The following is a 25,442-nucleotide window of genomic DNA, read 5'->3' as shown; positions in this document are numbered from 1 at the left end:
TAACTGTGAGTACGTGTGATGAGAAATTTACATTGCAGAGCTCTCTGAACCCAGCTATTTGAATGGAAATCGCAGTAACAGTACCTCCACAGCACCCCCCTGTAAAGAAGACTTTCCAAAGGCAATTTGTTATGTGTGAATTTTTAGATGTATGTTTTTTTATATATGGTTTCTTAATTTATTAGGTGGATTCTTTTATCCAGAGATTTATAGTTGTTCCCATTTATACCCTACGTTATTCTACTGGAGCTGTCTAAGTGAAGTACCTTGCTCGAGGGTACAACAACAGTGTCTCACCCAGGATTTGAATCCACAACTTTCTAGTTGCCAGTCCAGAACTCTAAACAAGCAATCTTCTAAACCAAGACAATAGAGACCCATGTGTAGAGCACAAGAATTAGGTAGGCAGTGGAATGAAAAGTGTTAAGTCTTGTGCAGTTTTTAGAATTAAAGTATTGAACAAATACTACTTCAGCTTTGTTTTTGACTATTACAGCAGACAAACTCTGTCATCTGTAACAGTCATCTCCAGGCTCATGTCCAGCTTGTGCAAACCACACCTTTATCTAGTATTTGAGGTTTCCATATTGAAAAGCTGTGCCTTATTTTTTCGCGGGAACAGGACACATTTCAAGAGTTTGCAACCAGCATTTGTGTCCAAGTTCTGTAGATCTGTCTTTCATTCTCATGGAAATCTTGTTGGAAACTCTGTAATGTTGCCTAGTGCTGGTTCCTTGGGTCACAGGTATTGAGGGGCTGACTGTTTGTTTTCCAGCTGATACCCTGGCATCCTCTGAAGATGAAGATGACGACGAGTCTTCCTCGGAGGAGACCAAGCTGTCTAGCAGTCAGAAACTCCTGCGTAAGTTGAGGCTGTAGTAACCACTCTGGAGGCAATTTGGAGTGAGGACTGGAGCAAAGAGTTCAATTCTCGTGTCCTCATTCCCCCCAGAGCTCCTGTGAGCTGATTTTTATTTATAACTTAGAACTTGATTCTCCATATTTCTCCAAGCAGGATCAGTTGGTGCTTTCTCTTGATACCATTTCGAAGCAGTAAACCCGTTTGTTACAGAATGGTGTGCCCTGTGTATATGATTACTGGTTTCTTCATTTGTCTTCTGCTCTAATGGGAGCCACAGGTGTGGCATTGTTTTAATTCTTTTCTGAGGAATTTGAATATATTTATCACCCCATGTGAAAGAGACATGGATGTTTTCTTCATGTAGATTTAACAGTACATGGAGAGTTGTGTGAGATACAAGATTATATATTTTTGTTTAAAGACCTTGATTTTCTTTATTTTTAAGCCTCATTTGATATTCCTGTCTGGCAAGGGGTGTGGGGCATGGTTGTTATCACTATGACTGTGTTACTACTCAACATGGATTTAGAAGAAGCTAAGTGCTGGGTGTCTAAGTAAGACAGAATTAGGCTTATGTGCTAGTTGGAATATTAAGAAAACGGCACATTGATATTTCCTTAAGATGGGGGTAGGGGATCAGCCACCTTTACACTTCAGTGGCTGAGCAAGGCAGTTCCTGACAGACCTACCCCAGGCCGGTGTGATTTGCTGTCTTGGGAACAGCTTCTGCACACTGTCACGAGGAGGGAGATATTAATCAGAGCGTTAAGATTTTTTTTAGTAGTCATTCAGAATTCCAACATGGCTCTTATTAGTTTTTCAGCCTGCAGGGCATCCTGAAACCATCCAGGTGTGGAGATGTGCTTGGTCAGCCTGTTCCACGTGCTGATATCTTGTGGTTTTCTGGGCAGGGGAGCATAGCGGGCATTCCTCAACCCTGACGGGCACCCACAACAAACCAGAGGCCTGCCCTGCTCTCACACACTACACTCTTTTCTCAGTTTTACAATTTGTTTTTCAAAGATTCCCAAATATTGTTCTCCTTCTACAATTCCTATGCATTTTAACCAAAAAAAGGTCTGAGATTGTAAAGGCCAAACCAGGTTGCAATTGTAAAGCTCATCTCTGCTTGAAGAAGAGTTCCTTGTTTTTTTTTCCTTTATGCTAGAGCTTATTTGGAAACTCCCAGCTCCCACCGTACTCCAGTGAAGGACTCATCCACGCAGGGACGCCAACAAGAATCCCACCATGTGGAAATCTGAGGGAATATTTTAGGATTTTTAAGGGTTCCCTCCCTATCCCGGTGGGAGGGGGGTAGCTTGTTTTCCCTGTTTGTGTCACTACGGTGGCAGCTCATCTAGCTCTTGTGGACAGTCCATGACTGCACATGACCTCACCCTCTCCTTCCCCCCACAGCCATGGCTCCACAGTGGGCTCAGCCGGAGAAGATGGAGAAGAAGCTCCATGCCGTGCCGGCCAGCAAGACTGTCAAGTTCCGCTGCCAGGCCAGTGGCAACCCTGTCCCCACGCTGAAGTGGTACAAAAACGGCAAGGAGTTCAAGAGGGAGCAGCGCATCGGGGGCTTCAAGGTATCTGCCTCAGTCCCGATCCCCCCTCACAGCTGTCACATCTGCTCAATCCCAGCACCCCCAGCACCAGTCTCAGACCAATACATGGGCTCTACTGCACATGTGCTGTCCATACACTCCAGTATCTAATTAATCCCAAACCATTATTCGTTTAGCTAATTGACATTTGCAGTGGCAACCTAGCCAGGAGGCACATGGCAATCGGCATAAGATCTAGAACAGAATCAAGGAAATCCTCCATCAAACCTGTTGTAACAACATGTTTGTCATGTGGAGTGGTCCTTAGGACCTCTGAGCTCTAAGCTGCAAAGTTGTGGGTAATAAAATACAGGAGTTACACTGTGAGGACATCAGTTGTGTTCCTATTAAGTCAGGCACTTTTAATACCATTAAATATATTTCATGAATCTGTGAACTTTAAACTGCAGAAAAAAATATCTTTAAGACTAGTGGTTTTGGGAATTAGAGCTGGAAGGTTGGTTAGTTTTCTCATAAACACGTGTCTGAATGAAAATCACCAGACAAACAACAAATGTTTTATTAAGAGTAGTAAAAACAGAAAAATAAGAGGAAAAGAGGGATAATGCTGCAAATCCAAGCCTAATAGGAGAGGGGGAGTGTATAAGGAGTGCAGGTGTCTTCCCCCTGGCCTCACTGCCTAACTCCTGCGTACCTGAGAGAGCAGCACATGAAAAAGTTGGACAGAGAGCGTGAGTGAGTAAGGAAAACGAATAGAACTGGCAGCCCAGCGTGTGATCTCCGGTCACAGCCCGAGCAGCAGAGTGAGCCTCTCAAAACCCTTTTCTATAAATGTCAGTAAATGTTTTTTTGCTAATTGAATTGCAGTGCTGCCAAAGCAGTAGCATCAGCCGAGCCAGTAAAGCTGTTTGTGTGTGAACTGGAGAAGAGGGACAAGAAGGGAGTGTGAGAGAGTAAGTGCTTGGCAGCAGCAGAGTCCGAGTTGGGCCTGGGAGCAGCCCTGTTTTCACACCTGAGCTGGGAGAGCTGTACGTCACTGTAGGTGAAAGAATGCAAGGTGAAACCTGATCCTTCAAAGAGCTGATTATGTAGTCCCACAATAGGAGAGCCTGCAGCAGAGCCACTGCATCCCTCAACTCTGGCTTCACGGGCCTCTCGTGGGGGGGAGGTGGGGGCTGTTGTCATTTGAGATTTCACTGCATGTGAAGGATGAGGAAACTGTCCCTTCTGCAACAGTGCTTTTCAGCTGCTTTGCTGAGAATCTCTTTAAAAATGCCCAGGGTTACAAATCCAGCCTACAGGTTACTTTACAAATAAAAGGCTTCCTTTTCAAATAAGGCCAGGAGTCAGCAAAATTCCGAGCAAGCTAGAATATTTTTTTAAGGCTACTTATAGACAAAGAATTCCATAGGGGTATCTTCCCTCCAGACCATTTTCTGGCGATGGGCGAATGAGATTCCTTCAGGTGTAAACTGCTGCAGCTGACTGAAAATCAGCTGTTGTCCAATGTTTGTTTGCTCCTGGGAACCAGCAGTTCCACAGAAAAATAGTTTCCCTTATTCACAGGTTTCTTTCACCCTGGACATCGATCATTCCTGCCCCAGAAAGGCTTCTGACCCCTGAACAAGGCTTTTGTGTAGACATTGTAGAGAAGCAGATTTAACAAAAAAAACAACACTTAATTTTTTTGCATGCCGTTATGATTGGACACTAGGACTTGGAACTGGTTAGCAAAGGGCTTCAGTTTCAGTTGTCATCTCTGCCAGCATGACTCTCTCCTCTTCGTGATGCTCTGTCCTCCTCTTGAATACTCTAGAGGTTCGATTTGGCCATTTCTTAACCAGTGATGTATGAGTCAGGGATGCTCTTAGGTTTTGACCTTCTCTGGCCCTGGCTGACTGCAGCCAGGTGCTGGACTGGGGGGAGACACCTTGGCCTTCTCTCCAGAAGGCTCACAGGCTTGCACTTGTCCCATTGATGGATGAGGTCCTGGTGCGCACTCGTTCATCATGAATTAGGCTAGTCTGGCCACTGCGGTTTGGGATGGCGGCCAGGATCTCATCTGCAGCAGAGCACAAAACTGCCGCTCCAGCAGAAAGCCCCCGGGGGGGCCTGGCTCGACGTGACCGCGAGGAACTGCTGGGCAGCCCGTCCCAGACAGCGTTCCCCGCAGCCCTGACACTTTCCAAAAGTTGGGAGATGAAAGGGAAAACCGGCTGCAGAAAAGACGGGCTTGAAGTTTGTGCTGCGACGTTAAGAGACAACCAGCCATGGCAAACACACTTGGGAAGAAACTCGTGTCCCCCCCCCCCCCCCCCCCCCCCCCCCAATTTTAAAATTAAAATTGCAAAATGTGTGCTTTGGCTTCAGAAAAGGAGGCGAAACTGCTTTGATTTGGGTATTTTTAACTTTGTGTGACTTTGTGCAATTCCCCCAAATTGCCATATGTGTACCACATACATCAATCAGCAATTCCTGTCATGCATGTGGCGTTGTGTGTGCATTGCGAGGACTTTTAATGAGGCAGGGCACACTGGTAAAGACAAGGTGCCACTGTAGATTGACGAGCAATAGTAGTCTGTGAGCCAGATGCAGGGTATTGAGGTGGTGGGTTCACTCTGCATGGCAAAAGCCATGCCTCACACAAAAACCACTTGAGCAAACACACGGAACAAGCTGGCGTCTGTTTTTCCTATCGAGGCCTGTCTGCTGTAAGCAGTCCAGCTGGGAGACATTAAGACGTTTCCTCTCTACTGGCAGAATCTCTCTGTGTAGTGTGCTTTACCATCTGGACCTATTCTTTACAGTCAAGGTGGACATGTCTGCAGTGATGGCTAGGGAGAGCTATGAAGGGAGTTTTTTCATCAGGGTCCCCGATCGGCTGCTTGTGTTTTCCTAACAAGCGAAAAAAGCAGAATTGGGATGTATACAATTTACAAAAATCTCAAAGCCTGCTTCCTTTACTGCAGCACAGTATTATCTGTTATTGAACATCTTTCCCTTTCGTTATTTTGGAAAAGAACGCGAGACTTTTAAAAATGTGTGGTTCAGTCTTGAAACAGAACTGGTCAGATGTCTGCTGTATTATCCAATCACGATCACTTTGTGGGAATTTTAGTTTGTGCATGTGTTGATTTGCTGTCTGATTCTGTTCCAAACTCTTACGCTTTGTCAGCTGTACCTTTGAATTAGTTAAAGGTAAGCCCAATCTCCTCTTACCTTCCACTTGCTTCTGCCAGGACCTGTGTGAGTGAAAATGTTTTAATTCTCTCTGTGAGAAGTAGAACACCGTTTGCAGCTGGCTTGAGATTTTTCTGGAGTTCTCCGTTTCAACATGTTTTTGCATTAGTATAACAGGCTGTCTGGCATTTAGATACAGGGGCCACTGAACAGAATGAAATATAGTGGGATGAGCAGCTCTGCCAGATAGCCATGTTAAATGGTGCAGTGAAAAGAGAAGGAAATGTTTTACCAGACTTGAAGACGGTTTTATGTTCCGTACACGAGTTTCGGCACAGAACAAAGAACAGTATCTCGACAGGGGAAAATCCATGAGACGGCAACAGGCAGCAGCTTGAGGGAGAGTTTGCCTTCATGATCTGTGGGCGACTTAGCATTTGCTTATATTACGTTGTTTTTAAAAGGATGTCCTCTAAGGAATCACAGTTTAACCTGTGTGTAGCAGTGTTAGTCCATTAACTCAGTTCAGATATTGAAGAAGATATCCATGAGATATTTCCATAGCAGTTTTATCTTTTTGTAGGTGTTAATGAACTATAGGCTCTTCTATACATTGTTTATATGTGGCCATTTTGAAATAGCTTTGTAACCCTCACCTGCTTGTTCAGGTGAAGCTGGTGGAAGCTGGCAGTAACCATGATGTTGGATGTGTCCTACCACACTGTGGTGTGTCGTGTGTGCTGTGCCATGCTGACCTACGCCCCCTCTCTGCCAGGTCCGGGAGCACATGTGGACCATCATCATGGAATCGGTGGTGCCCTCAGACAAGGGCAATTACACCTGTGTGGTGGAAAACAAATACGGCAGCATCAACCACACTTACCAGCTCGATGTCGTTGGTGAGTTTGTCTCCTTCCACTGATACTCACTCCTAGTTCAGGGTGCAGTTCAACAGTTTTTTTAGGTCATTAATACTTGTCACTGAGTGAAGACCTGGAACCGGTGGTAATAAAGAGCAATTAAATTAAATCAAGTCATCAAGAGTCCAGGATGGAGGGAAAACCACAGGAAATGGCGATCCTCTCAAACCAGGACTGAATGTCATTGGGTTAGCCTCTTGTTGTTTTTCCAACTGCTTTCCATTTGTTTTTTCAGCCGAGCCTCTTCCTCCAAAAGAATTGCGGGATCTAAAGTTATTGGCGAGCTTTCTGAGGATTCTTTCTGGCTGGCCCTGGAAATACTTTTACCAAATCGCCAAAAATGAAGCTCTCTTTTACATGAGACATGTTTTATTCCCCGATCTAAAATGAAATAGGTGTGGCTCTGGTCCTTAACAATGGACGAGAGACTCTCATAAGGTGACTCTGAGGCAGTGTGGCCCTAACGTTTCTCGATACTCGAAATGAGATGTTCACTGAATCTGAGGGGCCAGCACAAAAAAGTTGAGGTCGGCAAGGAATGGGGACTAGAACAGGAAACTCAGCATAAAGTAATGGGGACACAGTACCCCCCTTTCTGTACTTTCTTTCAGTCACACCTCTGACCTGGCTCATACTCTGGGGGTTTGCATGGGCAATGTGGTTTAGAATTGCTCAAGCCTGGGAATGACTTCATCCCCAAACCATTATTGGCCTTCTTAATGAGGTCATTCTTGATTTGAAGCCCAGTTTGACAAGTGTGCACAGAAGCTTGGGGATTCTCTGGATTCATCAACTGATCTGAACAGATGGTTTGAACTTATTAGAGCCTCTAATAGCACAAAACAAGGCTAAATGCAGTTATTCTTGCAAAATCAGAATGTCAAAAGATTGGCTGATCATAATGAGACTTTTTGCAACCCTACACCACATTGTTGTACATTTATACAATCCAAAGCACTCTGAATGATATTTTAAACATTTTTCTTAATAGAGAAAGTTGAGATCCAGTCTTTTAACAAAATTCTCTGCCACTGCTCCATGTTGTAGAGAATGTTCTAGTAGGGAACAAACAGGTTGCTATTGTTCCTTGTGTTGGTAGTGTCAGTTCTCTTGAAGCCTTGAAGATTTTATCACCAGCAGTAAGAGTATTCTGTGCTGTCTGCCACAAGCTTGTTTTCTAGTAGGTTAGACAACAGAGCAGCAATTAGGGAGACTGCATAGCTCCTCTGGAAAATAGCTATTACCCTGCCTGATTACGCCCTTTCTGTGTGCCCAGACTGAGACCAGGAGTGAAATGAACCAGGCTCAGCAAGACTACAGGCCATGATCTCATCCAGGCATGCACAAAGGCCCAGCCCCCATTTTCATTCCCTCACCACCTCTCCCAGCTACCTCCACCTCCTCATCCCTCCTTCACTCTCCTCTGCTCTTTCCTTCTGGACTTTTTTCCACTCCTGTCTTTTCCCATTTTCTTCCTGACTCTCTTTACTTTTCTTTACCCTCGTCCTCTCCCTCTGGTTTTTGCATCTTCAAGAGGAATGCTAATCTACTGTAGTAGTGTTCTGCCTCCAGCTGCGCAGGCTGTGTTTTTCATGTTAATGTAGACGGCTGCAAAACAGCTTTCCTTAATAATTTCCTACCACCAAATAAGAGAAGATCATGTTATTGACCATATACAATTTCTTGTATTAGGAATTTCTTTTTTCACATACCCCAACTTGCTCTCCATGAGATACACGGAGAGAAGCTTGGGGTCAGGGCGCAAGGTCCGCCATTTATACGGCACCCCGGAGCAGTTTTCAGGTTTAAATTTTGCGCTCAAGTTTAGTGTGCACAAGTTTGTCACGAGGGGGAAAAACAATTGCACAACTTGAAATTTTTGTGCACACGGGCCACTAAAAATCAGAGGGAACATTGGACCCTGAGCTTCCTCTCACAGTCTCCTTCTCTCTCTGTCCGGGGTCCAGAGCGCTCCCCCCACAGGCCCATCCTGCAGGCAGGGCTCCCGGCCAATCGCACGGTGGTGGTGGGCAGCGACGTGGAGTTCGTCTGCAAGGTGTTCAGCGATCCCCAGCCCCACATCCAGTGGCTGAAGCACATCGAGGTGAACGGCAGCCGCGTGGGGCCGGATGGCCTGCCCTACGTGAGAGTGCTCAAGGTAACGACCGGGCCAAGGCCCACGCCCAGCTGATTTTCTTTCACGGGGGCCCATGACCAAAACAACACGTATGCACCTCAGGATTTTAATTGGCCTTACGCAAGCCTGCAAATGCAGCCCGGCGTTTCCGGCAAGTGTGTTTGGAGTCTGTTACTTTCACAGAGTAAAGTTGTATTGTAGCAGCATGGGCTGTGATACTGTAGTGTTACCAATTATACAAGCCCCCTTGTATTTAATTTAAAGACGGCAATCAAACCCAAGATTCCACAGCTGTAATACAGCAGGATCAATTGCTAAACCAGCTAATTTTATTATGAACAAATTATTCCTTAGATACACTGTAAATTGTCTCTTCATTTATGTATGCATATGGCTACCTGCCATCCATGCAACAAGCTGATCTGTAGCATTATAATAATAATGTAATAAACTTTATTTTGTATAGCGCCTTTAAAGGTGGCTTCTCAAAACGCTTTACAGGATGACAACCGTAAATAAGAATACACAAGATAAAACACAATTACAATATATAGAGGAGACAGTGGATGGTGGTACTAAGAAAAGCATCCTAACCAACATTATAATTGTTAGGATTAAAAATGTCCCAGGTCAGCAGTTTACGAGCTACTCGATTTGGCATTTGACTAACCTTGTTTAATATTGATATCCAAATTGCTTAATTTTCCATGGCTGTACCAAACAGGAATTTTTGTATAGACCCCTTTAGAAATGTACAGGAAGTCCTTTCTTTTTAATACCTATAGATGTCTAATTCCTCCTGAATCCTGTTATATAAAATAGACCCTTGGAACTGCCAAGTGAAATCTGAAAGCATAGATTACATTCAGGTTGAGGCTAAAGAACTGTTTTCTATCAGTCTGGAACCCTCAAATTTTCAAGAGATTGTGGTGCCAATGTATCGTTAAAATTAGTTATTCAAATTTAGTAAATTTGATATGGAAGAGAGTTTTGTTTAATACTGAATGATGCATTACAATTCAAAGAATGCAACAAAATCACATGTCATAGTATGAGGCGAAGTACACAACACCATTGACTTATTCAGGATTTAAAGTTTGGTGTTTGGCAAATGTAGCCAAAACTGGAATGCCTGCATTAAGCTGGTATTCTAAATTAAGATAGTGTTGCCTTTATTTGTGATAATATCAAATGCGGGTTTTCCTTAGTTATTTTAATCCACCCGTATTGTTTATTCCAGTCTTAAAAGGAGAGGTTATATCATCTTCACCTTTGGTATCTTTTGGGTCTTTTGACATACTGAGGTGGACGTGTGCAGGCATAAAATACTGTATCACCCTACCAGGGACACCTTAACATATAGACATAGAATGACTAGATGGGAACAAAGTCATGCTGATGAGTGACTGCTCATCCACTTTGCATAGTGCTGTACCTTTGGGTAGTAAGGTTCCCAAGGATGGGTGCCAATGTTGCCTGTCTGTGTATCTAGAAGCTGTATGTAAATAAGGCAGCCATATTGCCTAGGCAGTATAAGTGCAACAAAATGTAATTCCCTTCTGGTCCTTGCTTGTCTGTGATGTTCACAAATCAAAAGTGGTCCCTCAAAGATATACTTCCACAAGTTTGTCCTCTTCCTTTGCCACTTTTTTTTACAATTAGGCATCATTACCACTTTGGCATGAAAAAATGTAGCTATCTTTAGGGGGAAGCAACAAGAAAATCACTAAGGAATATTAATGGATTAAAATAGCAGTAGGCGATAGCTAAAATAACACGACCAATCAAATCAAACTGCTCCTTTAAACAGGTCATATAGTGCTGGTAGCCTGTTTCACATTTGTTTCTCTCCTTGGTTTTTTTTGTTATTGTTGTTTCCAGTCCTCGGGGGTCAATAGCTCGGACACTCAGGTGCTGACTCTCTACAATGTGACGGAGGAGGAGAGCGGAGAGTATGTTTGTAAAGTGTCCAATTATATAGGAGAGGCCAGTCAGTCGGCCTGGCTGACAGTCATCAGACATGAGGCACAAGGTAACACCCCAGGAAGCATCTTGGCCCAGTCCTCCCCATATCACAGGCTTAAATAGTCAGGCAGGCAGGCACAGACAGCCCGGACAGCCAGGCTGAAACAATCCAGAAACAGCCTGTGTGTTTCTCTCCTCCCTCATTCCCTTCTGCCTTGGTGTTTCTTGCTATACCATGGAAAATCCCCTGCAGAACAACAAACGCACATGTGGGTTTGAAGCCTTTAATTCCTGCTGTTTTTTTTCCTTCTCTTTCTAGAAGGGCTTTGTCCTTTTCTCCTTTGTACTTCATCTCTCTCGCTCACAAACCTGTTTTATTTTTCTGGTGAAAGCTTTTATTGATTTATGTTGCACAGGTCTCTTTCTTTGTCATTTGGGTTCAATTTTCTGATCTGGAATTCCACCAGAGGTCTCCAAGGCTAGAATTTGCATTGAAGGGGACTTAAAACATCCAGTGACTTCTAATGAGCTTTACTGCTATTTTGAAAATGTTTAGCTAAACTTCTGCTCTTGTCCCATAGGCTCAGTACCCTTAAACATTAGCTGTCAGTGGCATCTCTCTCCTAGAGAAGTGTCTGTAGTCCCTTGGTGGTCTTGTCACTTCAGATTCTTGCAGTCTTTTCATTGTTTAGACTTTGTAGATGTTTTAATTATTCCTTTCTTTAGACAGAAATGTAAATTGAGACCAAATTTTAACCGAGAATTTTGTGACCCAAGATTTGAACCCTCACTGTTGCAGTTTCAAGTCCATAGCCCCAACATGTTCATCATTTGTGTAATCTACCATAGTTTTTCACCTTGAATGACCAGCTGCATACTATTGTCAGCATAATGTCTATACCTGTACCATGTAGAGGAAACCTATGAATGTGTGTAGCCCCAGTGATTACTTTTTTTTTTGTTTAGGAGTATAATCTGTGTTCCATTTGTCTTAGATTTCTTGGCAATGGATTTTGTAAGCCCATCCAAATATATAAAGACAAAACACGGCATGACCAGAGTGCATGTGTAAGACATCAAAATGATAAACACACAAAATACCTGTGATCTTTGAAGTTGCCAAAACCTCGTGCCTCTAAATTCATCTAACAGTGTTCCCAGTCCTGCCTTGAAAACCACTTATGTTAAGACCATGATGGATGAGCATATTCTTTCAGAGGTGTAGCCAGTGGCGTCCCCCATGCCTTTAACTTTTCTTTCTTACTGCCTTCACTCTGTCCTCAAACCCTGGTTTTCCGTGCGGGCCTGTGTACCTTCTGCGGGTGGATTTTCCATGTAGCCCATCTTGTGCATGTCAAGATGGGACTGGGACCGGGGGCGAGTGGTCCCTTCAGTGGTGACGGGTGTCAGCGTAGGGCAAACTGTCCGTTCTCCTCCTCCTGATCCTCTGTCCCGCTCCTCTTCTGGCAGGGTGCGGAAGGGTGCTACTGGAGGTCCCATCTCCGGGGTGGGAGTGGGGGGGGGGATACTGCCCCCTCCCCCCAGCCAGGAAACCTCTGAACTTTCAGCGCCTGCTCTTGTGGTGTTTTTTTTTTTTGTCGGTCTGCTGCCATTGTTTTCTTTGTAGACGGCTGGCCTTAACACAACGGACAAGGAAATGGAAGTCCTCCAACTGAAAAATGTCTCTTTTGATGACGCTGGGGAGTATACCTGCTTGGCGGGCAATTCTATCGGGTTCTCTCATCATACTGCATGGTTGACCGTTCTTAAAGGTATAAATGGTTCTTTTCCCTGTGCCCCCTTCTCCTCTACAGCTTTTCCCTCTTTCCTGGTCTCTTCCACTTTGCTTCCTTCTGCAGAGGAGTGGGCTGCCCATTGCTTTAAGACTGTGAAGATATGGGAGGTTGAGTTAATTAAAAGATATTACATCATTCTAAATTAACTGTTATTTTCAATTCAACTTCATAGACATCCATTGACTTTAAGACAAGCTTCATTGCCTCTCTGCATTACAAAGAGCAGCAGTTGTATGCTACAGCAAATCCATAGACGGCATACTAGGATGTACCTTTCACTGCTCTCTAACAAGCAGGTAGATTGTTGAGGAACTCAGTTGCAATTCTCAGAATTGCAAGGCTGAGTGTAGAAAAAGGGGAAACTTTTTTTAAGCATTAAGAAAACAGTGAATATAAATCATTTTTGGAACCTGATCTCCTCCATGTTCAGTAGTGATGGGCAAGGAAGGCAGACCAGATTAGCTGGCACCTTCCCCTCTCCCTCTGCTTTCCTGCCATGCTGTTCCCAGCCCATCTGTCCTGGATGGGTCTCCGTGGATGGGAACCATGCAGAGACGATGCTCCTTTTCCCTCTGGGTATGATTTAATGAAAACACTGCAAAATCAAACACTCATCCTGCAGTAGTGCTTGAATCTGGAGGATGCTAAGGGCTACCGGCAAGATTTTGCATCTTTTAAGAGAAAGATTTCCCAATTCCAGCCCTTTGGATCCCACATGCCTGCTGCTTTTCGTTTCAGCTAAGGTCTCGTGGACTTAATTGACTCTCACTGAAAGTATAAGTGGCTTAATTGGAACAATATCCAGGCTTTTAGCTGTCAGAAAGTTGGGAGATTTCAAGTTGCACCACTAAAATTTTGTTAAAAGGAAACCTCTCAGCATATTTAAGAGTTTAAAATAACTCAACAATTCAAATGAATCATATTAGTTCAGATAATCTTTCACTTTCCACTTGTTGATGTGGAGCAAAGCCCAGCAGGTGTGGGCATAGCAGGGAGCAGAATGGGGAATAACTGCCTAAGAACAGTTTACTATTATCGTTTTGTAGGAATTTACTTTCAGTTATGAGAACTGAAATCTCCAATGAAATTTGTTACAAACCTGGAAATGGACCTTTGTTTCCAGAAGGAGAACTGCACACCAGAGACGTTATCTTTTACAACTGAGTGTTTGATATTTTATGTGCTGGTTTCATTAAAAATGAAAGATTTCTTCAAAGTGTTGATCTGGTTTTAAAAAGTTCATTTGGGTGGCTATTTTTGACAAACCCTGAAGAACCCATACAGTCTTTCTTTCCTGCTCTTCCTGTATGCTGGCATCTCTGCCCAGCTGATGCCACTTCACTATTTTGAAGAGGCACTCAGTTACTCTTCAGGTTTGGTGCTGATAATTGGCAGTCAGGAAATGAACTCTAACTTCTTGGTGGGAAATACCATTTCCTCATTTCCTAAATTATCAGCTGCTTGTCATTGAGCCTCCAGACACAAGAGGGTGCTATCTTGTGTTAATGGGTGTTATTGAGGGTCTCTTCTGGTTCTCTCTGCAAAGGAGGAAGGCTGAAATTGGACATTTTTGGTTAATTGCTACTCCTCATTTGGGAATGATGTCCAGTTATTTACATGTGAAAACCAAGACAACATTAAAAGTTCATGTTTAATGGCTTATTTGTTGGTTATGATACAATTTATGAGAGTTCTGCTTAAAGATCTCTTTACCATGATCAGTACTAACATTGCTGCAGAATCTAAGGGCATTTTCAGTACTCTGGGAGCTCTCTTGAAATGTAGCTAGAAAATGGTTTGACAGGAAATAACTGGATACAGTTCCATTTTTCGGAGAGCTGGGAGATCATGGGAAGGAAGTTGAAGGGTGTGGTTTAGGAAGTGGGGTTACCGTCAGTATTTGGAGTTTAGTCTTATATAAACTGACACAATTTGACACGTGGTTTATTTTTAATCCACAATCCAGATCTAATGATCACTTAGGTAAAAGGGTTTCTTTTCAACTAAAAATACAATTTTGGGCAGTCTAGAATAAGATATTTAAGTGAATGTCTGTGAGCTTATCAACTTTAGAAACTTTAAAATACTTCAAGAAAGTTGTGTAGGCAAATTATGTGTAGGATTAAGAAACTGTTTAATTGTGAATAAAATGACTTTTAGAAGTGCATATTCCAAGTTAAAATAGTCTGATTTGCCACATCTTCCCTTCAGTACACCTAAGTTTGTGGATGAGTAAATTGTGTGCTTGTCTCTGTGAGAGGCTGACAGTGTGATTTCAGTGTGAATCTACAGTCCTGGCTCCTCATGTAAAATCATCTTTAGAGTTAGTAGTTGAATTGATTTAACTTGGAAATATGGAAAGGATGCCTGTGTTTTCGTTCACTCATGTAATGATCCCAAACATCTGAAATACTGTTTGCAAGGGCTTCTCCACTGCATTTGTCAGAATGGCCAGGCGTGTTGGAGTGTGTGATTGAGAACTTGTAGTTCAGCCGAGTGCTCATGAGTGCGCTCCTCATGTGCCATCGCTGTGATCACTGACCCTTGCCCCTGTGCCCAGCTATGCCCCCCTCTCCGGTGCCCAGCCAGACCTACCTGGAGGTGCTCATCTACTGCGTGGGCTTCTTCCTCATCTGCATCATGGTGGTCATCGCCATCATCTTCAAGATGAAGAGCACAGCCAAGAAGAGTGACTTCAATAGCCAGCTGGCTGTGCACAAGCTGGCTAAGAGCATCCCACTGCGCAGACAGGTAACAGAAAGTAGATAGGGGGTTTGGCACAATTACGTCTCTCCCCTCATACCTTTCCTCTCTCCCCTCAGTCCCTCCCTGCCTTCTGCCACCTGGCTCTTCTCCAATTCACGGTATACTGCAACTCACCAAAATGATGTGCTACTACTCTCTTCTGCATTCAAATTGGTTTCCCTTTCATAAGTGATGGGAATTCATTGCTGGTTTCCCTCAAAGCACAAACCAAAAGCAAGCAGGGATTGCCTAACTAGGTAGATCAAATGTTCCTGGCATTTAGACCTATTGATATCTAAACTTAAATTTCCAATTAATTGGAAGTGAAGACCTCACAAAAAGGTGCAGCTTGTGCTTTATGTATAGGTGGTGAACAAAATAATGTACAAAAAAATGTCAGTGAAAAGTTGCAGTAGTCAATAGAGTCCGTAGGCACTGTGGCGTCGAGTCGACCAGTGTCTAAAACGCCAAAGGAAAGATGCAGCACCATTCTTCATGAGGAAGTCAGTTAATTTATTCCTAGTTGATAGAGTGCAACATGCTGTCTCTGGCATTGTTTCAGAATGTCCTGTTAGTACTCAGCCAGCACTTGATCTGGTGACTGAGAAGGCCATGACATATGGATAACAGTGTCATGTTCTTCATACCTTTGGGTAACCCCATGTGTTCTGTGTGGGGACGTAGTCATCTTGAAGACACCCATCTCAGCAGGAAAGTAATGCTGCTACATTGGTTGAAAATGATCACTTAGTACCTTTAAGTAGCAATTAACATTGACTTTCCCTTGTAAGGGAGTTAGTGCACCTATTTAATACCTGGAAAATCAGCCCCACGTTATTTCAGATCCACCAGACCCCTTCACTGTTGCAACCAAGCATTCAGTGCTGTTGAGTTCTTTAGGTTGGTGCCACTTGTCAAGAACATGGTATTGGATTATTTATCTGAAATATCACGTTTCTACTATGCTCTTTGGACCACTTGGTTCACAAATGTGCATTGCCAAAAGTAATGAGCAGTTGGTGTACTGTAGCTTGACTATGGTATCCCACTCTGTGGCGTTCTCAACTGATGATAAAAATGGATGTTTAAACCTCAGATTGAAATTTGCTGTTGTCTTTTTTGCACTTAAAATCAATGCAGTGATGCCCTGATCCTGGCAGATGGACTCTTGCTCTTAGCGGATAATGTCAGTCAGGCAGGGTATCCCTTTCTCTGTGCATCTCGGTCAAGATCGCTAATGTATCCCAGTGTCCCAACGGTCGCTTATCCCTCATTGATATTCCCCATGCGTTTCATGGGTGTGACCTAAACTGTACACTAACCTCCACTAAACCCATCCCATTGAGGTAAATTGGAGGTGCCACGAACCTAAACCCTCAGTAACCGAAAGTCTTCAAACCATGACTGAAAAATAATACAGAGTTATGCTCCTTTTTAGTTGTGGTGAAAGAGCCGTCTGTAATCAAAAGGTACCTACTCATCCCTCAGTTGGTCCTTTTCCTCTCCTTCCTAGTAAGAAGAGCAGAAGATGGCTGTTTCATCTATCAGATTTACTTTGTTCTGTCTTTCACTTCCAGTCCTTTTGTCACCCGTTCTCTCGCTCTCGTCCCCCTCTGTCAGACAGTAACCGTGCTCTCTCTCTGCAGGTGTCAGTGGACTCCAGCTCCTCCTTCCACTCAGGGGTGATGTTGGTGCGCCCCTCTCGCTTGTCCTCGAGTGGGACGCCCATGCTGTCGGGGGTTTCGGAGTATGAACTGCCCCAGGACCCTCGCTGGGAGCTGTCCCGTGACAGGTACTCCCGACCAACCTGGGTTTGCACACCACAGCTGCACACTTAGAAGTGTCTTAGGAGTGACATACAAAGAGGCAGAGTGAATGGTGGCACGTGGACATGTAGATATGGAGATTGATAAAACACTCAAATGTTCTGCAGTGCGAAGTGACCACATCAATACTAATAAGAATGCACGGACATGCTTCCAGTACGAGGAATGTACAGGAATCCTCTTTTTTTAATGTGAAATATGCTAGATGGTTGGATGCAGACTCCCAGCTGCTTGCAGCCAAACTGCTTGCAAGCAAAAAGCATTAGGCTCTGTGAAAGAATGACTCTCTCATGCTACGTCTCCAACTTCTGGTGATTTCTGTTCACACTTTCTGACCTTTCTGTCCTGCAGGCTGGTCCTGGGCAAGCCCTTAGGCGAGGGCTGTTTTGGCCAGGTGGTGATGGGTGAGGCACTGGGCTTGGACAAGGAGAAGCCCAACAGAGTGACCAAAGTGGCTGTGAAGATGTTAAAGCGTGAGTGAGGGGAGGGGCTGGGACTGGGGGGTGTGTCCTTCTCTTAAGTATATGAACTCAGACCTATGCTTTTGAGGATTGTGAATTACAGTGATTTCTATCCAGTTGGCTTGACATTTTCATCATCATTTCAATACATTGAAAATGGTCAATTGCAAAAGTAAAGCCATGGGGATTAAAATGCATTGCATTTTTTGAAAGATTGTTGGCATTGGTCTTTACAGAACTCATCGATTTGTATTGGCATATGAAACTGCAGTATTTCATATGAGATATGTACTGCATATGAGAAGTTGATGGGGTAAAGTTTCCAATCTCTAGGGGAAAAAGTATCCGAAACACTTTCTTCCAAGAAATTCTAAGTTTAGAATAGCCTTCTAGGAATGCATCTAATTTTGCATAATATAGCCCCATCTACTCCGATGTATCTGAATACTTGAATCAGATCCCATCCCAGGCATTGACAAGGTCAACCCTATGGACTTCTTTAGAATGAACAGTAAAATGTGAGTTAATGGACACACGTCAAGGGGAAATGCATTTAAACCTGACAACAAAAGGCTTCTGGATGAGATCCTTGGATAAATTAGCTACTAAAAACAAAATTGACAAGATATGCTGAAGTGGCCCCTCTGATAAATAACCTTTCTTCTTCTAACACTGAAAATATAATTTCTGTAATAAAGGCCTTTTTTCTGCATTGTATTTTCATTCAAAGTCCCAGAAATGGTAGCTCACGTTGGCCATCTCTTTCCTTCCAGCCGATGCAACTGAGAAGGATCTGTCAGACCTGATCTCAGAGATGGAGATGATGAAGATAATTGGCAAGCACAAGAACATCATCAACCTGCTGGGTGCCTGCACACAAGATGGTGAGAGGGTGTGGGAGGGAAATAGAAATGGAAAAATAGACCAGCTTTCAGGGAGTGCAATGATATGATCAGTTCCTGATCTTTTGCTTTTTATTCTAAAACAAGTTACATATCTGTGCCAGCTATTTAACTGGGATCTCAGGTGGAAAAATAGTCAATAGTCGTGTTCCAGATTCCTGTTATAGAGGGATGAAACCATATCTAAGAGAGTGACTGCGAAATTGAGACGCATGAGCAGAAATGGGCTAGAGGTACAGGTAGGAGAGAAGACAGGAGGAGGAAATGGAAAGAGGGATGTGACAGAAACCAAAGAGTTGGGAAGAAAAATGAAGATAGAGAGGATAAAGCAGACGTTCAAGGAGGTAGCTGCGTTAGCATGTGTAGGTTGCAAAGGAACAAGTAAAGATTTATTCCATGCTGAAAAGAAAAGATACAATGCATCGGCTGTGGAGACTACCTGAAGGCTCCATAGCTAAAACATTCTTTTTCTTTTCAGCATGGAATAAACCTTTACCTGTTCCTTTAAAGCAGAAGAAGCAGAGCTTGAGCTGTTTATAGCTGACAAGCAGATTGGAAGCGGTGTGTGGAGAAGTTATTGTGGGGGTTAGGGGGGTTCCCCTGTGAAGGAACAGCAAGGCTTTTGGACAGCACCTCTAGATGTTATTTGCCAGTCTAAGTGTCACTTTCATTCTCTTCAATGTAATTTTTTAATTGGGAGCAATAGCTTGCTAGACATTTGAAAACGGGAACATCAGTTTTCAGCAAACCCACTCAGTTCCATACAAAGACACCAAGAAGAAGTGACAGGAGACAGAAAAGGGGCACCATGAAAGATAAAGTGGTCTAGAACAGGAGTTGAAAACAAGCAAATGGGGCTTTAGAAAACAGTGAAATATTTTATCTGAATGGGTGTGCTAATATGGGTCTTGGAACTCGTAGTCTGAGATGGCTGCAGCTGTTACAAAAGTTGCACTATCTTTCAAACGTTCATTGACAGTCATTGGCAGTGCTGTATGTCTTGTAAAAACATTAGCTTCTGGCAGTGCCGCTCTCCCTTGGTTGTGTGTATTAGATCTGCTGAAAGACGTGAAAGCTGGGTTATTGCTTCAGCTGTTTCCTAATGGTTATGCACCTCACTGCCTGTTGAACTCATCGAGTTCCTCAGAAAGGGCCCTTTTCTTTTAAACATTTAATTTAAAGCACTGGTTTCTCTAGTCTGAACCTGCTGATCGCACTTCTGCCTGGTACAAGGCTTCTGTAATTGGATTTAACGATTGACTGCCTCAAAAGGTGAAATAAGAAATCGCCCTGGGGTACTGTTGGAGGGAGGGGGAGGTGTTTTTGTCCTCAGCGCAAAGTTAAAACATTTCCTGTTAACTTTTATGTTAACTGTGTCACCTGCTTTTAGAATAACAAATTCCTATTCATTTATTAGTGGTGCTGCAATTCCCACTAATCTAGCAGAGCCGAGGATCAACAAAAGCACCGTGTCCCTTTGAGACCGATTTTCATAAAGCTGGGCCCTTTTTCTCCTCTGTAAACCGTTCACCTCCATGCTGTCTGTGGTTGATGGTATACAATCCTTTTACAGTCTTTAACTTAAGAGGCTGGTGTTCCTCTTGTAAAGAACTGTAGAATGATAAAAGTGCAGGAGAATGCAACCCTGAGAATTGAAATGGCAGTGGAAAACCAACGTAAAGCTATCTTTTACCACGTTGTAACGTTGGTACTCTGCATCTCTTTCCGCCCTCCTGTCCAGGTCCTCTGTATGTCATCGTGGAGTACGCCTCCAAGGGCAATCTGCGCGAGTACCTGCGGGCACGACGCCCCCCTGGCATGGAGTATTGCTATAACCCAGACCAGGTACCTGTGGAGCACATGTCCATCAAGGATCTGGTCTCATGTGCCTACCAGGTGGCCCGGGGCATGGAGTACCTTTCTTCCAAGAAGGTGAGACCTTTTAACCCCACCCACGCTCCTGCTTGTGTTACAACTGGTTTTCCCCTCTTGTATATCTTATCAGCAAAGGATGATCCTAAAGTCATGAAGTGCCTGAACCTCTAATTTTGTCCTTAAGCTGTGTTGCATACCACACCTACTGTTCATGGTGGGTCAACACATTCAGTTCAACATCTAGTGTCCAGGTTCATCTTTATGTTTCAGGGGTTTAAAACATACAGGGTTTCATGCAAACAGGCCCTGGAGACCAGCACAGGGCATTCTTAAACGTGTGCTTCTTAATGGGGTAAGAAGTGTCACAGAGTGGCTCCCTACTAAGATCATGACTCAGCTTAAACTTCCTAGAGTTAAGAGTGGCAGAGAACTTAGAAATATAGTAAATATTATTAGTAATAATATTATAGTATTATATTAAAAAAAGTGTTTGAGTCCTGTTAGAGTGACTTAACAGAAATGTGAAGTGACCTTGCAGATCATGTAAATGTACTGTAGTACACTGCAGGCATGCCCTGTGCAAGCAGTAGAGCTGATCCAAGTGGTGTCTTCCAGTGTATTCACAGGGACCTGGCAGCCCGAAACGTCCTGGTCACAGAAGACAACGTAATGAAGATTGCGGACTTTGGCCTGGCACGAGATATCCACCACATTGACTACTACAAGAAGACCACTAATGTGAGTACTGCTAGACCATGCCAATTGCTTTGAAAGCTTCTGTTAAAGAAAGGAATCCTCCACATCATAACTCCTTGGCTCTGGATTTCAAGGGTAACTAGGTCGATGGAGTTATCTTGTGTTCTTTGCAAATGAGCTCTTTATTATATGATTGGCATCCTTTAACAACTTCATTGAAACACCTAAGCCCTTTATTTTCCCAGGTTCTATGGTATTAAACATTTAAAAATTCTTATTAATTATGCTGGGTCATGTCCTTCAAGGGCAAGACTTCATTCTCCTGTTACCCCTTTGCTCAGTTGTCCTGTATAAGACATCTGTCAAACTCATCCCATTGATGATAAAGGTCTAATCAAACAGTTATTTTGAGAAGCGTTAGTGTGACCCAAGCTAACCCGTGCGTTGGATGGGTGTGATTTCAAAGCAGGCTTTCTCCATCTTCACATCCTGGCAGACAGAATGCTTAACTGTTAGCTGGATAAGAGCACAGCAGACGCAGAGGACAGGAGATGACAAACCCTGTTCGAATGTAAAACACTTTTTAAAATATAAAACAACAGATTTGGCTGCTTCACTGAGTAATGGACGAGCTCTCTTTCCCTGTAGGGTCGCTTGCCAGTGAAGTGGATGGCTCCAGAAGCCTTATTTGACAGGATATACACACACCAGAGTGACGTGTGAGTATGGTACCAACGGTCTTTGTTTCATTTCTCGTTCACAATTTAGCAGCTCCCCTCACCACCAACACCCCCCCCTCTGCAGTAAAAGGGGGTTGTTCACCTCTCTGAGAAGTTGACTTGAGATTTGGGCTGGTTGTGGACAATGTAACTGTGCAGCTGTACATACAGGTTAATGATCTGGGTAGTTAAAAGGAATCGTGTACCAGATTGCAGATGGTGTGGCTTAGTCCAATAGTAAGAGTGGGTCTATTTTGCAGGTGGTCCTTTGGCGTACTTCTCTGGGAGATCTTCACCTTGGGAGGCTCACCGTACCCTGGGGTTCCAGTGGAGGAGCTCTTTAAGCTGTTAAAGGAGGGGCACCGCATGGATAAACCCTCCACCTGTACCCATGAATTGTAAGCTAGGCGACTGTTTATTACAATTATCTTCCCCTCTAAAAATAAGAAGGATAGTATTATGTAGCTGACAACATTTTCTGCATTATGATCATAATCAGACAGTGAAAGTATTCCTGCACGTAGATCTGGTGTAAAAATGGATAAGAGCCCTGCCTGTCAATGCTGTGTGCACAGGTACATGATGATGAGGGACTGCTGGCATGCTGTGCCCTCCCAGAGGCCCACTTTCAAACAGCTGGTTGAGGACCTGGATCGCACCCTAGCCATGACTTCCAACCAGGTGAGTGAAGACCTTGCCCCAGCCACCAACCATGTGCCAGAACACAGCTCCCCATGCACAGAAGGCTGGTGCACAATAATGAGATGTTGGATAACAAGGAGCAAACTAGTCAGAAATTGTTCATTTAGCAATAATAAGGAAGATTAGCTGAAAGGTCTCCACTGGATTGTTATTGAATTCTCAAAGTGACAACACACAACACATAGTACCATACTGTACAAGCCTGTAACAAAGCAATCTACACTAGGGGCTGTCAACTCCTGGTTCTGCAGGGCCTATAGCTTATGTCTTACCTGTCCAGTTCCACCGATTTAAATTAATGGATCCCTTTAACAGATTTCCCCAGTTTTGGTTGTGTGGTTGGCTTGCTGTGTAGCACAATTGAATACCACCGGCCCGTGTTTTTACATGAACCCATTGCAAACCAATCTCATGTTTTAGCACAGTGCTATAATTTGTGCAATGTAAAGACATGTGGGATGTAAAAATGGAGATGCACTGTCTCACCTGTCTGCTCCTTCTCTCTGACAGGAGTACCTGGATCTCTCGGTGCCTCTGGACCAGTACTCCCCCAGCTACCCAGACACCCGCAGTTCCACCTGCTCCTCCGGTGAGGATTCAGTCTTCTCCCACGAGGGTGGGGCTGAGGAGCCCTGCCTGCCCAAATTCCCCCCCCACCCCAATGGAGTGGCCTTCAAGAAACGCTGACCTTCCTACAATCTCCCTCTCCTTCCCATCTCCTGTCCGGCTGTGCTGTCTGACAGACTGAGAGACAAAAAGAGCTCAGCTTTTATCTCGCCCTGTCCTGGGCTTCCTCTTGTAGGTACTGAAGTGGGAGGGACATAATTTTTGGATTTTAACGTTTTACATGTTTGAACACAGAGGTACAGGATCGTGAACCGTTTCAAAATCTGCAGTTGGGGTCAGCGCGTCTCTGGGGCTTGGTGCGGACTGTTCAGAGCTGAAGGACTGCCCTGGTGGATTTGAAAGGCTCATTCACACCGCTGTCCCTCAGCTGTGCGCTTTCTTTTTCTGGGAGATTTGAGGGAGAAGGGGGGAGCACCTTTTGGACTGAAAATAAAATGCAAGATACTTGCGGATCTCAGCAAGGTGCGGAGAAAAGATTGATTTTTTTTTCCAATGCTGTGTTTTTCTAATAAAGAGATAAGTTTGGCTTTGCAAACCAAATCTGTAATGTAATCTATCTGCAAGGAAATGGCCAAACTTTTTTTTTTTGCTTTTGCAGATGATCAGTGCATTCCAGAGACATGCCATTTTGTAAATATAGTTAGAAATGTATAAATATGAATATATATTTACACTGTACCCTGTTTATTATTCATTTTGTACAAGGTTGGTAATGCTTTTAACCTGTTTTGGAATATTGTCTGGGTGGGAGAGGGGAGCTGGGAGGAGCTGGTGACTGAGTTGTCATGTGATAAAACTGCTAATCTTATATTGATGAATTATAATGATGAACTGGCCAGTTGTTTGGGGCTCTGCTTTTGCCCTGCACGAACCACAGCTCAAATACAAATGTCTTTAATTTCTTTTTGCCTCTCTTTGTTTGCTGACTGGTAACCAAAAGACATTTTGTACTGTTGTTTGCATTAGGTTTCCTGGGGTCATGTCTTCTCACATAGTGCACAGAACAGTCCACTGGAGACTAAATGGAGGTAGTTTTCAGCCCATTGTATTGTGGCTGGCTGGGATCCAGGCAAGTGGTTATTCTCTGGTTAAGGTGAAAAGATTTCTCAGCTGGTAGAATTGAAGTTTTGAAGCTCAATACTGCTGTGGACTTCGAGGGAATCCCCCCCACACACATATACAAGGTGCAAGGAGGAACAGCAGGAAAACCCATGATCTAATAAATAGGCGTTTTATTCTGCTCTTCTTTTGTCACGATAAAATATTTAAAGGCAGGTTGGGTGGCTGCAAGGGTCAGCTGAAATGGAAATAGTAATGGGACCATTGATATGGGACTGTGTGTAGTTCCTTTAAACCAGGGGTGTGCATTCCTGGGCCTGGAGAGCGATTGTGTCTTCTTTAGGTTTTCACTCCTGCTTAAAACTGGCTTACTGTGACCATCTTCACTTCTCCCAGATCTTCATGTGCTCTGAAGGGATCTCCTAAACCTGCAGTTGCACCAGCTCTCCAGGACCAGGATTGGACAGGCCTGCTTTGAAACTTGAAACGTTGTGATCAGGAGAACTTAAAAAGAAAATGCTTTTCAATGTAGAAATAACCAGCTGTAGCAGTCACTTCCTAGACCCCCAGAGTATATAATTACCACCCCCCACCCCCTCTTTCCTACTGGAATTGGGTGTTGCCTTTGCCATGGAAGACCATGTGAAGGAAGGTGTGAGCTCAACAAGAAGAAACTGTTAAATGGGGACCAAGCTTACTGTTATTTGTTCATTTCAAATTAAAACTGAAAAATGCTCATGTTGGAGAAGCATCGATTTTAAGTGTGTCTATATATACAAAATCTCAATGGCCAGGTTTATTTTTAACCACATGTCTTGAGGTCTTAAACTTTTAGGTTAATGTCAAAATTAATTTATATCCTAGCATAAATGCAAATGACCAAAGACAGTTTGTCATCAAGATATACCTTTTACTCACACAACCTATATGCACACACCTGGCATCTTTACGGATTACAATAAATAACGTTTTATTTAATAAAACAAAAGCCTGCACTATGTAAGCACTTAATAAACAGGGCCATCAATTCTTGCCTTGCCACTTGTTTGCAGTGTAAATCATGGTTTACAGAGAACAACTGGTGGCAGTTTCAATCCCTTCTCCATTTAGCGCAGGTTACAGGGGGCGATTAAATATGATAATGTAGGGCTGACATCAGAAGAAATATCTGTGCCTGCAAACAGGCAGGTAATTTATAGTTGGGGGGGTGTGGCTTTGCACTGGCATCAGCCAATCAATCTGCTCCCCATACCTGATTGCCTTCCTGCTGTCAAGTGCTTCATCACTCGGAATATAGGACAACATTCCTTAGGAATACAGAAGAACAGGTACTATGGTTGACAGTGCTTGGATGAAGCTTTACCCGAGATGAGTTTTTGTATGCATATCTGTAAATCCATAA

General features: G+C 43.6%; 1 protein-coding gene across 8 annotated transcripts in view; it reads left to right on the top strand.

Annotated features, from left to right (window-relative positions):
- fgfr1a (fibroblast growth factor receptor 1a) overlaps positions 1–23,883 on the top strand; it is a 58,605-nt gene extending 34,722 nt beyond the window's left edge. For 5 of the 8 annotated variants that reach the window (XM_069182912.1, XM_069182911.1, XM_069182909.1 and 2 more), the window contains 15 exons: positions 776–862; positions 2,279–2,451; positions 6,386–6,509; positions 8,498–8,688; positions 10,549–10,699; positions 14,989–15,186; positions 16,821–16,965; positions 17,351–17,472; positions 18,234–18,344; positions 20,104–20,294; positions 20,853–20,975; positions 21,582–21,652; positions 21,913–22,050; positions 22,228–22,333; positions 22,865–23,883. In XM_069182912.1, coding sequence (XP_069039013.1) covers positions 776–862; positions 2,279–2,451; positions 6,386–6,509; positions 8,498–8,688; positions 10,549–10,699; positions 14,989–15,186; positions 16,821–16,965; positions 17,351–17,472; positions 18,234–18,344; positions 20,104–20,294; positions 20,853–20,975; positions 21,582–21,652; positions 21,913–22,050; positions 22,228–22,333; positions 22,865–23,041 — 2,108 coding nt within the window. In that variant the 3' untranslated portion in view covers positions 23,042–23,883. Of the gene's footprint in view, positions 1–775; positions 863–2,278; positions 2,452–6,385; positions 6,510–8,497; positions 8,689–10,548; positions 10,700–12,259; positions 12,405–14,988; positions 15,187–16,819; positions 16,966–17,350; positions 17,473–18,233; positions 18,345–20,103; positions 20,295–20,852; positions 20,976–21,581; positions 21,653–21,912; positions 22,051–22,227; positions 22,334–22,864 lie in introns of all 8 variants that reach the window. The other 3 variants (XM_015340135.2, XM_015340142.2, XM_069182919.1) reach the window with 3 other exon arrangements.
- Positions 23,884–25,442: the final 1,559 nt, after the last annotated feature.

The sequence above is a fragment of the Lepisosteus oculatus genome, chromosome 2 (genome assembly GCF_040954835.1).
Source record: "Lepisosteus oculatus isolate fLepOcu1 chromosome 2, fLepOcu1.hap2, whole genome shotgun sequence".
In the NCBI taxonomy this organism is placed as follows: domain Eukaryota; kingdom Metazoa; phylum Chordata; class Actinopteri; order Semionotiformes; family Lepisosteidae; genus Lepisosteus; species Lepisosteus oculatus.
This window is presented reverse-complemented; position numbering and strand designations above follow the sequence as displayed.